Raw genomic sequence first — 13,993 nt, 5'->3', positions numbered from 1 at the left:
GTGAAGGTATCTCGGACATGAAGGGACATGCAGCTCTGGAGGACGCCGATGGTCAGATTATCTGATAAGAAACTAAAAAACTGAAGACAAACTCTTTTAAAGAGCACATTGGACTATAAAACTAAAGTACTAAAAAAATATTAAATATATAAATAATATATAAATAAATAATAATATATAATATACAAATCATAAAAACGAAAAACCTCAAGCCAAACTCTTTTAAAGAGCACATTGGACTATATTACTAAAGTAAAGTAAAGTAAAGTAAAGTAAAGTAAAGTAAAGTAAAGTAAAGTAAAGTAAAGTAAAGTAAAGTAAAGTAAAGTAAAGTAAAGTAAAGTAAAGTAAAGTAAAGTAAAGTAAAGTAAAGTAAAGTAAAGAAATTAACTTAAATTAAATTAGTTTAGTTTAGTTTAGTTTAGTTTAGTTTAGTTTAGTTTAGTTTAGTTTAGTTTAGTTTAGTTTAGTTTAGTTTAGTTTAGTTTAGTTTAGTTTAGTTTAGTTTAGTTTAGTTTAGTTTAGCTTAGTTTAGTTTAGCTTAGTTTAGTTTAGTTTAGTTTAGCCAAACTATTTTAAAGAGCACATTGGACTATAATACTAAAGTAAAGTAAAGTAAAGTAAAGTAAAGTAAAGTAAAGTAAAGTAAAGTAAAGTAAAGTAAAGTAAAGTAAAGTAAAGTAAAGTAAAGTAAAGTAAAGTAAAGTAAAGTAAAGTAAAGTAAAGTAAAGTAAAGTAAAGTAAAGTAAAGTAAAGTAAAGTAAAGTAATTTAAACAAATTAACTTAAATTAAATACAATTTTTGTTTAGTTTAGTTTAGTTTAGTTAAATTAATTAAATTAAAAATGTTATCAATATGATGCAACACAACGCCAATGATGACTAAAGTAATTAAATTAAATTAAATTAAATTAAATTAAATTAAATTAAATTAAATTAAATTAAATTAAATTAAATTAAATTAAATTAAATTAAATTAAATTAAATTAAATTAAAAATGTTGTCAGTATGATGCAACACAACGCCAATGATGACTCCTGTATTGGATCTTATTAGATGGGTGGTCGGTTGGTCGTCATGTTGTGGTGGCGGGTTTGAGCGCAGCTCTCGCAGCAGAGGGTTCAGGGGGGTTAAGGGGGGTGTCATGTGATCACTGAAAATCTAGTGGAGGAATGCACTTCCTGCAAGACTCCAGACTCCAGGACCACAGAGAGAGCGAGAGAGAGAGAGTGAGAGAAGGCCTGGAAGTGAAGGGAGCAGACCAGTATGGATCTCCTTTCAAAGACCTACACCATCATCCCTGCAGAACCCAATCTCTCATAGTCCAACAAGATCCGTCTTCGTCAGTTTTCGCCTTTTTTTTCCCCCCTCTCGTATCTTATTTCCCAGAGTCACCTTGCGTCCGTATCATCCAGACCTTTTTTCATCCTTTATTTCTCCAGGCGTGATTTATGGCGGGGTGAGGCGTCATGATGGACGGCCTGCAGGTTATTCTTATCTGCTCTCGGATGGCAAAGCCACTGCCTGCTCCAGCCAAGTTGTCATTGAGCCGCCCCTCACGCCATTCCGTCGCCCGCCCCAGTTAGTTGCTGGGAGGCAACACCAGACAACGTTTAAATCGCATTTTTTATATTCATCAAGCGATATAATATTGTAAAACAATAGTGGGGCAGAGACCACTTTGCAGTTATCAACAATTGGATCAATTTTATCTTTAACTCATTTAAGACAAATTTTTACGTTTTTTACGTTTTTTTTAAAATCGCATTTTTCTGTTCATCAAGCGATATTATACTGTAAAACAATAGTGGGGCAGCGACCACTTTGCAGTTATAACAACAAGTGGATCAATTTTATCTTTAACTCATTCAAGACAAATTTTTACATTTTTAAAGTTTTTTTTAAATCGCATTTTTTCTGTTATTTTTTCTGTTAATAAATCAAGCGATATTATACTGTAAAACAATAGTGGGGCAGAGACCACTTTGCACTTATCAACAACAAGTGGATCAATTTTATCTCATTCAAGACAAATTTTTACGTTTTTTAAGTTTTTTTAAATCGCATTTTTTCTGTTAATCAAGCGATTATATACTGTAAAACAATAGTGGGGCAGAGACCACTTTGCAGTTATCAACAATTGGATCAATTTTATCTTTAACTCATTCGAGACAAATTTTTACGTTTTTTAAGTTATTTTTTAATCGGATTTTTTTCTGTTCATCAAGCGATATCATACTATAAAAAAAATAGTGGGGCAGAGACCACTTTGCAGTTACAACAACAAGTGGATCAATTTTATCTTTAACTCATTCACGACAAATGTTTACGTTTTTTACGTTTTTTTTAAATCACATTTTTTCCGTTTATCAAGCGATATTATACTGTAAAACAATAGTGGGGCAGCGACCACTTTGCAGTTATTAAGAATTGGATCAATTTTATCTTTAACTCATTTAACACAAATTTTTATGTTTTTCAATTTTTTTTTTTGAGACGCACAAAGAGGTGATGATGCAACTACAATCGAACAGCCACAAGTTACTCCCGCAACCTAGGTCTTCATCATAACTGCTGCTTGGGACCAGTGAAAAAAATGGTGTATGAAGCCACGCCCACTCTGAAAGACACAGCCGGGGCTGACAATGTTGTGCCCCGGTGAGATCGAAAAGTAGTAGGAAAAGAAGGCAGAAAACAAATGAAACAAGCAAAATAAGTAAAATAAGTATCCTGAGGCCAGTTTCTACTAGGAATTGTATCACCGCTCTGTATTCCATGTAAAATGCATAACACTAAGAGCTGCACCATCTATGCCTGTAATGCATAGTAGGCATGGTTGGGATAGGACTCATGTCATGTTATGATTTGCGATATCCTTCCTCCCGTCTGACGAGTCAATTTACCAATCAGGCACCACGGATTCGTTGAAACGGAGATCGGAAGTTAAAAATAACATGTCATTCCAAAATGTAAGAAGGTGCAAAAATAAAATAAAATAAAATAAAATAAAATAAAATAAAATAAAATAAAATAAAATAAAATAAAATAAAATAAAATAAAATAAAATAAAATAAAATAAAATAAAATAAAATAAAATAAAAAACTTAAACTATATTAGGAAAGCAGGAAGTGAACAAATGTAACAGTTAGTGATTGTAAAAGTACCAGATGGAGGGGTAGGATTTAATAAGCTTTGCTTCTTCCTACTCCTTTTGGACATGTGGAACTGTGAACTGATTATGGGATGCACTCAATTGTAATCTGATGCATGTTCAAATCAAATAAAACCATTCCCATTCCCATTCCCATATCTAAAACAGGATGAGGAAGCGCTATCACGGTGGCCCCTCCCACACCATCTGGTTATTCCTGGACTGGATTCTCGTCCTTTCGTCAAAGCTACGTCTTGCCCTTGAAAAAAAAAAAAAAAAAAAAAAAAAAACCCAGCTGGCAACACTGTGGTGTAAATATATAGGGGCGGGGGTGAGGGGGTGAGGGGGTGACATCCAAGGATGCTGGTGCAGGGAAAACCTGACTCTGCCCGTGTCATGAATACGCTCCCTGAGAGGCGATTGAAATCACAGCAACACTCTTCAGAAACTGGATCGTAAAAAAGCAGCTTAGAAATGTTGTGGATGACGCGGCATTGGCGTGTAATCATGGAGAAGAAGTGTTTGTGTTGTTGCTATGGCGATCACATACACAATGAAAATGGTGGTGGACCAACACGGACAGCTAGTGTGTTAGCATGAATTTACCATTTGAGCGTTAAAGCCATTCTATGTCATTTTTGGGGCACAGAAATGACACAATGTTGATGCTATATGGGCCGGCTATAAGTACAATAGTATATCTGTTGTTGCCATGGTGACCATAGGACCACCTCTTGTGTTGCCGTCCTAATTCCACCAAGAGTAATAATAATAATCATCATAATAATAATAATAATAATAATAATAATAATAATAATAATAATAATAATAATAATAATAATAATAATATCATAATCATAATCCTGAATCTTAATACTACCACTACTACTAATAATAATAATCATCATAATCATAATAATAATAATATCATAATCATAATCATAATCATAATCCTGAATCTTAATACTACCACTACTACTACTAATAATAATAATATAATAATGAGAATAAGAATAATAAGATTCAGGATTATTATTATTATTAATAATAATAATTATATTGTCATATTGTTATTATTATAAATATATTATTATTAATAATATTATTATTAAGATTCAGGGTTATTATTATTATTACTAATTATAATAGTAATATTAATTATTATTATTATTATTATTATTATTATTATTATTATATTGTTAATAATAAAAGAATTAAATAAGGAATAAATAAAATGATTATTATTATTAACAATATAATAATAATAATAATTAATATTATTATTATAATTAGTAATAATATATATATATATATATATATATATATATATATATATATATATATATATATATATATATATATATATATATATATATAGGTAGTCATGAAACAGAACAACCTCCTTGCTCACGGTGCAACAAATTAATCAAACTAATCGCTAAACAGGTAACTTAAAAACCTAAACAGGTAAACTCTTATGTCCAAATGTCCACAAGGCATGCTGGGTAGTACAGTTATAGTATGTTAACTCCTTGTGTACTTCTCTTGACGTCCTACTCAAACTCAGCAAAATGTTGGGAGTACCATAGGCTACCAAGCATGCTTTGTGGCGGGAATATATGGGTGTTTTTATGCCCACACGGTGCAGTTTGCAGTTTTGTGTTGATTGGATCGTTTTTTTTTTTGTTGTTTTTTTTTTTTTTTACAAGCTACAAGTCATGTTGCCGACTACAGTTTGCAAGCTTGATGTGGCTCGGGGGCCCCTTTTTGCCCGCCCCTGTTAAAGTCATGGCCGGCCACCGTAAAGAGGAGAACCTCCTCCAGCTCTGGCGTGAACAACAATGCCGAGGCATGGCACTAAAAGGTGGCCCACCCAGACTGTGGCTTGCCGTCCCGCTCAGTTGTCCAACCTCTGAAGGGAGGGGGGGGGGTTGCAGAGTGTACAACAGCTGTCACTCTACATGGGGTTTGAACAGGAGCACAGTTCTGATGACTTGAAAAACAGTGACACTACTTGTTGCTAGGCGGATTTCATTGGGCTCAATGAATAAATAAGCACAGATCTCAGATCTCAGATCTTGCGGCCTCAGTGATGGTAAGTAACGTTGAAGTTTCCTGAATAGTAACACTCGACCCCCCTACCCCCCGCCCCCCCGACCCCCGCCAAGTGTTTTCATTCTACCCTCACAAAAAAAAAAAAAGACGACGGCCTCTTTGGAGCTTGAATGCCACTTTTATTACGGGTGCACGCTTGAGCTGCTTGGTCTTTGTTCACAGTTTACTACCATGTCCACTTCAGAGACTAAGGCGGGTATTTTTAAAACCGTGTCCAAGTCTTAGGACACCACGCAGGGCTGGACGGTTAGCTTTTTCAGTAGGACCCCGGAGAAAAATTAGGAGAAATGTGAAAATTCGTAAATAAACAATACAAATAAACAACGTGGAACTGTCGTATCATTTAAACCAGGGGTCTCAAACATGCGGCCCGCGGGCCAAATGTGGCCCGCAGGACACTAGTTTGAGGCCCCCGCCTTGATATGAAAGTTTAATGTCAGTGCGACCCGTACAAGTTTGATATGGATGCTGTATGGTATCATGTACCCAGAAAAAATTATTACGTTTGATTAATGTTCATGTTAAAGGTTATAAATAACTGTTAATAGTTATCCTCCCTATCCGTGTGGAAGTGTTTTTTGGCTATTTAAGTTTAAAGGAAATAACCTTGCCAAGAACTACTCGATAGATCGATAAACCAGGGGTCTCAAACACGCGGCCCGCGGGCCAAATGTGGGCCGCAGGACACTAGTTTGAGGCCCCCGCCTTGATATGAAAGTTTAATGTCAGTGCGACCCGCACAAGTTTGATATGGATGCTGTATGGTATCATGTACCCAGAAAAAATTATTACGTTTGATTCATGTTCATGTTAAAGGTTATAAATAACTGTTAATAGTTATCCTCCCTATCCGTGTGGAAGTGGTAAGTTTTGGGCTATTTAAGTTTAAAGGAAATAACCTTGCCAAGAACTACTCGATAGAGTTTTAGAAAGCGAAAGTTTGACAAAAGGCGAAAACACATCAATACATGAAATTATGAGTTATTATTATTATTATTTATCTTCTTTTGTCTCTGGTATTATATACGGGAGCCAGGCAACGACATTTTGTTGGCAATTTCGTCGATCTATCTATCTATCGATGGATCTAAATTACTGCATATATTGTTTGTATTAAATAAAACTACAAAAAAACAAAATGAAATAAAAAATAAAATCAAAAACTTGATAGCAATGTCCTGTGATTTAAAGCAAGAACCTCCACCATAAAGGAAATTATGAGTTATTATTATTATTATTTATCTTCTTTTGTCTCTGGTATTATATACGGGAGCCAGGCAACGACATTTCGTTGGCAATTTCGTCTATCGATCTATCGATCGATCGATCTAAATTACTGCATATATTGTTTGTATTAAATAAAACTACAAAAAAACAAAATAAAATAAAAATAAAATACTTGATAGTAATGTCATGTGATTTAAAGCAAGAACCTCCACCAGTTTGCTTTGTGTGACCCGAAATGTCAACAAAAGCCTCAAACGCCCCCAAACAAAAACAAAGTTTTCCGTCGTCTTATGCTAGCCCCTTCATAGACTAACCTCGAAGTCTCTCTAAGGGGGTCGTTGTCAGCGTGAGCAGCGATGCGGTACTAAAGAGGTCCGACCCTGCTGACCGTGACCCATTTCACATCAAAAGTAGCGGGGTCACCCCGCAACCCGTCATGCTAGGTCCAAGAGAACCTGACTATGCGGAGGAACCGATAATCTCCAATATCTGTGCGGTTCTCGGTCAGTGACCATAAGGGATTAACCGAGTCATGAGATACGTCATAAGGATTAAGGATCCGTCTGAAAAAGTGTCAGGTTTTTGACAAAGACTGGTAAAGACTATGAGGTCGAGTCATTAAGTTATCGTGTTACCTCCATAAAACGCTTCTTTCATTTCCTTCCTGTCACTCAAGTTTGACGTTTGTGCCTCCGCTAGCCTTGTACGTTCCGCTAATGGATTGTTTCCCGATTATCTAATTAAGGTGGAAACAAACTGAAGCCTCAGCCGTTCCGACTCAACTGGGCCTGGATCTCGCTGGAGAGGGAGTACTACCTCGTGGATGAGGACGCCAAATTTCTGGAGGTCACGCTCAAACGCAGAGGATACTTGGGGGAGACGTCCTTCGTCAGTAAGTTCTCATCCGACATTTTCGTTAGCCTTTATTTTCATATTTCTACCACATAACTGTTGTAATTTTGCAACTTTTTGCGATTATATTGAAATTCACTTAGCATTAGCATTGTTAGCATTAGCATTGTCTTGCTAACAGTAACATCGGTCTACGTATTTTTGGACTCAAGCTGCTTTCGAGATAAAAATTGGCTGAATCTCGTTTATTTAGATAACAAAAAATTTGCCACCAGCTGCTTATAATGATCTGCCTTGTCGTTTTTTCTTTATTAGTGACCTAAACCAAGTCAATTTTTCCCACCTTCATGCTTCTATTTCGACTTCACGTCATTCTAAGACTTTATTCTTATATTTCTACGACATAATTGTCGTACTTTTGCAACTTTATTATATTGAAATTCACTTAGCATTAGCATTGTTAGCATTGGCATTGTCTTGTTAACAGTAACATCGGTCTACGTATTTTTGGACTCGATCTGCTTTCGAGATAAAAATTGTCTGAATCTTGTTTATTTAGATAACAAAAAATTTGCCACCAGCTGCTTATAATGATCTGCCTTGTCGTTTTTTCTTTATTAGTGACCTAAACCAAGTCAATTTTTCCCACCTTCATGCTTCTATTTCAACTTCACGTCATTCTAAGACTTTATTATTATATTTCTACGACATAATTGTTGTACTTTTGCGACTTTATTATATTGAAATTCACTTAGCATTAGCATTGTTAGCATTAGCATTGTCTTGCTAACAGTAACATCGGTCTACGTATTTTTGGACTCGATCTGCTTTCGAGATAAAAATTGGCTGAATCTCGTTTATTTAGATAACAAAAAATTTGCCACCAGCTGCTTATAATGATCTGCCTTGTCGTTTTTCTTTATTAGTGACCTAAACCAAGGCAATTTTTCCCACCTTCATGCTTCTATTTCGACTTCACGTCATTCTAAGACTTTATTATTATATTTCTACGACATAATTGTTGTACTTTTGCGACTTTATTATATTGAAATTCACTTAGCATTGTTAGCATTAGCATTGTCTTGCTAACAGTAACATTGGTCTATGTATTTTTGGACTCGATCTGCTTTCGAGATAAAAATTGGCTGAATCTCGTTTATTTAGATAACAAAAAATTTGCCACCAGCTGCTTATAATGATCTGCCTTGTCGTTTTTTCTTTATTAGTGACCTAAACCAAGTCAAATTTTCCCACCTTCATGCTTCTATTTCGACTTCACGTCATTCTAAGACATTATTCTTATATTTCTACGACATAATTGTTGTACTTTTGCGACTTTATTATATTGAAATTCACTTAGCATTAGCATTGTTAGCATTAGCATTGTCTTGCTAACAGTAACATCGGTCTACGTATTTTTGGACTCGATCTGCTTTCGAGATAAAAATTGGCTGAATCTCGTTTATTTAGATAACAAAAAATTTGCCACCAGCTGCTTATAATGATCTGCCTTGTTGTTTCTAAGAAACGCTGATGCAAAAGTAGATTTCTGATACCATTCATGGAATTTCTCTAAATTTTGTCCATTTCTACATAGAACTGGTTGCTTGTAGACACCCTGTATGTTCCGATAAAAGTCAGTTTTTGCCTTATTTTGTATACATTTCCGAATTTGGCCCAATACTGTATCTTAGAAACTACAGCCAATCTGGACAGTTACTTTTTCTTTATTAGTTATTACTATTAGTATTTTGACTTCACGTCATTCAAAGACTTTATTCTTATATTTCTACGATATAATTGTCATACTTTTGCAACTTCATTATATTGAAATTAATTTAGTTAGTCTTGTTAGCATTGGCATTGTCTTGCTAACAGTAACATGGGTCTACGTATTTTTGGACTCGAGATAAAAAGGGTCTGAATCTCGTTTATTTTGATAAGATTTTGATAAGAAAATCAATTGATAGCTGAGCTGGTATTGTTTTACATCAAAACGGCATCTCGGCATTCTTGCTTCAAAATAACAATAAGAGGTTTGCCACCAGCTGCTTATAATGATCTGCCTTGTTGTTTCAAAGAAACGCTGATGCAAAAGTACATTTTTGCTACAATTCATGGAATTTTTCTACATTTTGTCCACTTCCAGATAGAACTGGTTGATTGTAGACACCCTGTACGTTCCGATAAAAGTCCGTTTTCGCCTTATTTTGTATACATTTCCGAATTTGGCCCAATACTGTATCTTAGAAACTACAGCCAATCTGGACTTACTTTTTCGTTATTAGTTATTACTATTAGTATTTCGACTTCACGTCATTCAAAGATGTTATTGCTGCAATGATACAAGGTCGGTTTTTTTTCCATAATATTGCAAGTTTTTTTTCCTCTTGAATGTACTGTATGTAGTTTTTTCACAATATAATGTTAGTTTTTACGACATCTGTTTGTCAAATTATTACTTTATTTTAGTAAAATTACAGATTTAATCTCGTAATTCTGCGACTTGTACAATATTTTGACTTGAGTCGAGCCAAAGTCCATAACCAGACATTCTGTTCCATTAGGTATCGCGACCAAAGATGGTACAGCTGAGAAAGACAAAGACTTCCGCGGTAAATCCCAGAAGCAGGTCCAGTTCAACCCGGGCCAGACCACGGCGACCTGGAAGGTGAAGATCTTCACCGACCAGGAGTTCGAAACATCCGAAACCTTTGAGATTAAACTCTCAGACCCGGTCATGGCAGTGTTGGAGTTCCCGGATGTAGCGACCGTGGAGATCGTGGACCCCGGAGACGGTAGAGATTTTTATTTGTCGATGTTTTTAAACGAGACTCGGTTTGACGAATGATTTGTTTCATTGAAAACAGAATCGACCGTGTTTATTCCTCAAGCCGAGTTCAAGATTGAGGAGGACGTTGGCGAGCTTCTGGTGCCGGTCCGACGCTCGGGAGATGCTAGCCATGAACTCATGGTGGTCTGTTTCACTCAACAAGGTAAGACTTCATCAAGAATCAAATGACGCCCTGCTCCAAATAATACACTAAACCAATATACAATAAAACACTCATCCCTCGCTATAACGGTTCGAACATCACACCCTCACTCTATTGCGGTTAATAATAATAATAATAATAATAATAATAATAATAATAATAATAATAATAATAATAAAGGATAAGGATAATAATAATAATATGGATAAGGATAAGCATAAGCATAAGCATAAGCATAAGCATAAGCATAAGCATAAGCATAAGCATAAGATCGCACCCTCACTCTATTGCGGTTTCAGAATTGGAATGCTGTTTATAATAATAATAATAATAACAATAATAATAATAATAATAAGGATAAGGATAAGGATAAGGATAAGGATAAGGATAAGGATAAGGATAAGATCGCACACTCACTCTATTACGGTTTCAGAATTGGAATGCTGTTTAGAATAATAATAATAATAATAATAATAATAATAATAATAATAATAATAATAATAATAATAATAATAATAATAATAATAATAATAATAATAATAATAATAATAATAATAATAATAATAATAATAATAATAATGACAAGGATAAGGATAAGATCAATTATTAATTATTATTAATTATCAAGATTAATTATTATTAAATCCTAATTAGTGAAAATTCACTTTTCGCGGTCGGATCTGGAACCAATTAATCCCAATAATCAAGAGACCACTGTACTTTGTTCTTCTAATCTTAATCCTATTCTTGTAAAATTACGACATTATTTCCATAAAACAATAATTTGGAACAGTTTTCTTGGAATTCTTTTTTTTGTATTGTTCGAGTTTTATTCTCGCAATGTTGCAACTTCATTCGCAGTCAAAAAACAAATTGACTAATTTCAATAAATTGTAAATTTTATCAACTTTTTTCTCACAACATATTCTTTTGTACTACTACAAATACTAATACAATGTTACAACTTTCCATTCCATTCCAAAGCAACGGCCACCGGCACCATCCCCACTTCCGTCCTGTCCTACTCCGACTACATCACCCGCCCCGAGGACCACAACAGCGTGCTGCGTTTCGACAAAGACGAGCGCGAGAAGCTGTGCCGCATCATCATCATCGACGACTCGCTGTACGAAGAGGAAGAAAGCTTCAACGTCACCCTAAGCATGCCCATGGGGGGCCGGGTGGGCGCCAACTTTCCCACCGCCAAGGTCACCATTTTGGCTGACGGCGACGATGGTGAGTGATAGTGATTTTTTTTGTTTGTTTACGTTTTTGGAACCTCAAACCCAATTCAGACTATATTTTGATGGTTATATTTTGATAGTATTTATGCTAAAAGAAGTATTGTGACCTAGCATATGTTAATGTAACACTTATTCGGATGACTATAGCCTAAATAACAACATAATCTCGTGGCTGTGACTGTGGGAAAAAACATATAAGTCGCTCCGGAGTACAAGGCACAGGACCAGCCAAACCATGGGAAAAATTGTGTAATTTATCGTCCAAATATTTTGGTAATTCTTGTAAATTTATGACTTTTTTATGACTTTTATGGTCGTTAGTGTGACTTCATTTTCACTTTCCCCGTAAAATGACGACTATTCTCGATAAATTTCAACTTTCCTTTAATACTACAACTCCATTCTTGTAATATATGACGTAAAAAATAATTTCTCGTAAAATAAAGTATCTTTCCTTTTTATTATTATCACTTTATTCTCGAAATATTCCGGCATTTATGCAGTAAAATTATGCCTTTTTTTCCCCTCAAAGTATTTTGACTTTATTTGTGTAATTATTAAATTATTAAATAATATTTGTCTCATACTATTTTTACTTTATTTTTGTAATTCGTATATTCTTCTTTAAAGAAAAATAAATTATTGTAAAATTTACATTTTTTTCTGCAAAATTAAACCTTTTGTTCTTACTACTAAAAAAATATTATTATTATTGAATTTGTTTTTGTAATTGATGTGTTATATTAGATTTTATGACTTTATTCTTGTAATATTAGGATTTATTTTGCATACATTTCTCGTAAAATAAAGTATTTTTCCTTGTTATTATTACCACTTTATTCTTGAAATATTCCGGCGTTTATCCAGTAAAATTATGCCTTTTTTTCCTCAAAGTATTTTGACTTTATTCTACTCTAATTTTATTATTACTATTACTTTAGACTGACAAGCCTTTAGCACTACCAATTTACCATATTACAATATTATATATTTACTTATATTTGTCTCATACTATTTTTACTTTATTTTTGTAATCAGTAAATTCTTCTTTAAAGAAAAATAATTTTTTGTAAAATTTACGATTTTTTTTCCCGCAAAATTGAACATTTCATTCGTACTACAAAAAAATAAAGTATCTTTTCTTTTTATTATTACCACTTTTTTTTTTAAATATTCCTGCGTTCATCCAGTAAAATTATGCCTTTTTTTTCCTCAAAGTATTTTGACTTTATTTGTGTAATTTTTCTTCTTTAATTCTATTGCTTTTATTGCTTAATTCTTGTAAAATTTACCAAAATTCCGCAAAATGAAACCTTTCGTTTGTACTACTAAAAAATTATTATTATTATTATTTAATTTGTTTTTGTAATTGTTTGATGTCAAAGTATTTTGACTTTATTCTTCTTTAATTTTATTACTTTAGACTGACAAGCCTTTTGCACTTACTACTACCAATTTACCATATCACAATATCATATATTTACTTATATTCGTCTCATACTATTTTTACTTAAAAAAATGTAAAAATGTTTAATAAATTTTTTTTATTATTTTTTGTATCTTTTTTCGTACTACTAAAAAATTATTATTATTATTATTTCATTTGTTTTTGTAATTGTTTGATGGGTTATATTGGATTCTATGACTTTATTCTTGTAATATTTGCATTTTATTTGCATAATTTTTTTGCAAAGTCTTTCTCTCTTAGAACTACAAATTTATTCTTGTAAAATTATGACTTCATAATATTTTGATAATTATAATTCTTGCCTATGTTCGTTAGCGGCGCATGTTTTGTTGGAAGATGTTATTGATCGTGTAAATCAACGACTTCCCAAACGAATAGCTAAGATTCCTGTCGTCTTTTTTAGCTAGCATCTTCCTTTTGTGTCCACGTGACCTTCCGTTCACCCGCGCTAACGTCCTGCGCTAGCTCGTGCTGCGCGAGGGTCCCTCCCATGCAATTTGCGCTCCGGGGCCCAATTCAAAACGTTACGTCTAAATTATCGCCGTGCATTCCCAGACGTGCCAAGAAACAAGAGAAGACCCCCTTCTCCATTGTGCGTCCAACTCCCTGGTGGGCCCCTGCGGTAACGGCCCGCCATAAATGACACCGCATTTGTCCGTTTGTGTTGATTTGCGGGTTTGGACTCTCCCAACATCAGAGCTTCTATTGTCGTCTTGTGTTGTGTGCTTCTTCCTCCTGTTGACCCTTAAGGGCGGCCGTGTTGGCACCGGGTCTCAACGCTAAATGGGGGCCCTCCCAAGAACATAGGTAGTGTGTGAAGAACATACGCTTTATACACAAGTGAAGAAAGATGACAACATTCCACGGCTGCCTTATTAGCTTCTCCGTCATCGCGTACCAGGACTCGGCTTGCATGCCACCTTTTTGTACAGGTGCATC

General features: G+C 34.3%; 1 protein-coding gene across 2 annotated transcripts in view; it reads left to right on the top strand.

The window, feature by feature from the left end:
• The window catches only part of frem3 (Fras1 related extracellular matrix 3), a 39,709-nt gene that overhangs the window by 7,825 nt on the left and 17,891 nt on the right, over window positions 1–13,993 (top strand). For both annotated transcript variants that reach the window (XM_078793605.1, XM_078793606.1), the window contains exons 3-6: window positions 7,240–7,386; window positions 9,914–10,144; window positions 10,217–10,342; window positions 11,327–11,578. In XM_078793605.1, coding sequence (XP_078649731.1) covers window positions 7,240–7,386; window positions 9,914–10,144; window positions 10,217–10,342; window positions 11,327–11,578 — 756 coding nt within the window. The remainder of the gene's footprint in view (window positions 1–7,239; window positions 7,387–9,913; window positions 10,145–10,216; window positions 10,343–11,326; window positions 11,579–13,993) is intronic.

The sequence above is a fragment of the Doryrhamphus excisus genome, linkage group LG9 (assembly GCF_037039965.1).
Source record: "Doryrhamphus excisus strain RoL-2023G ecotype Guam linkage group LG9, RoL_Dexc_Guam_v1.1, whole genome shotgun sequence".
NCBI classification, from domain to species: domain Eukaryota; kingdom Metazoa; phylum Chordata; class Actinopteri; order Syngnathiformes; family Syngnathidae; genus Doryrhamphus; species Doryrhamphus excisus.
This window is presented reverse-complemented; position numbering and strand designations above follow the sequence as displayed.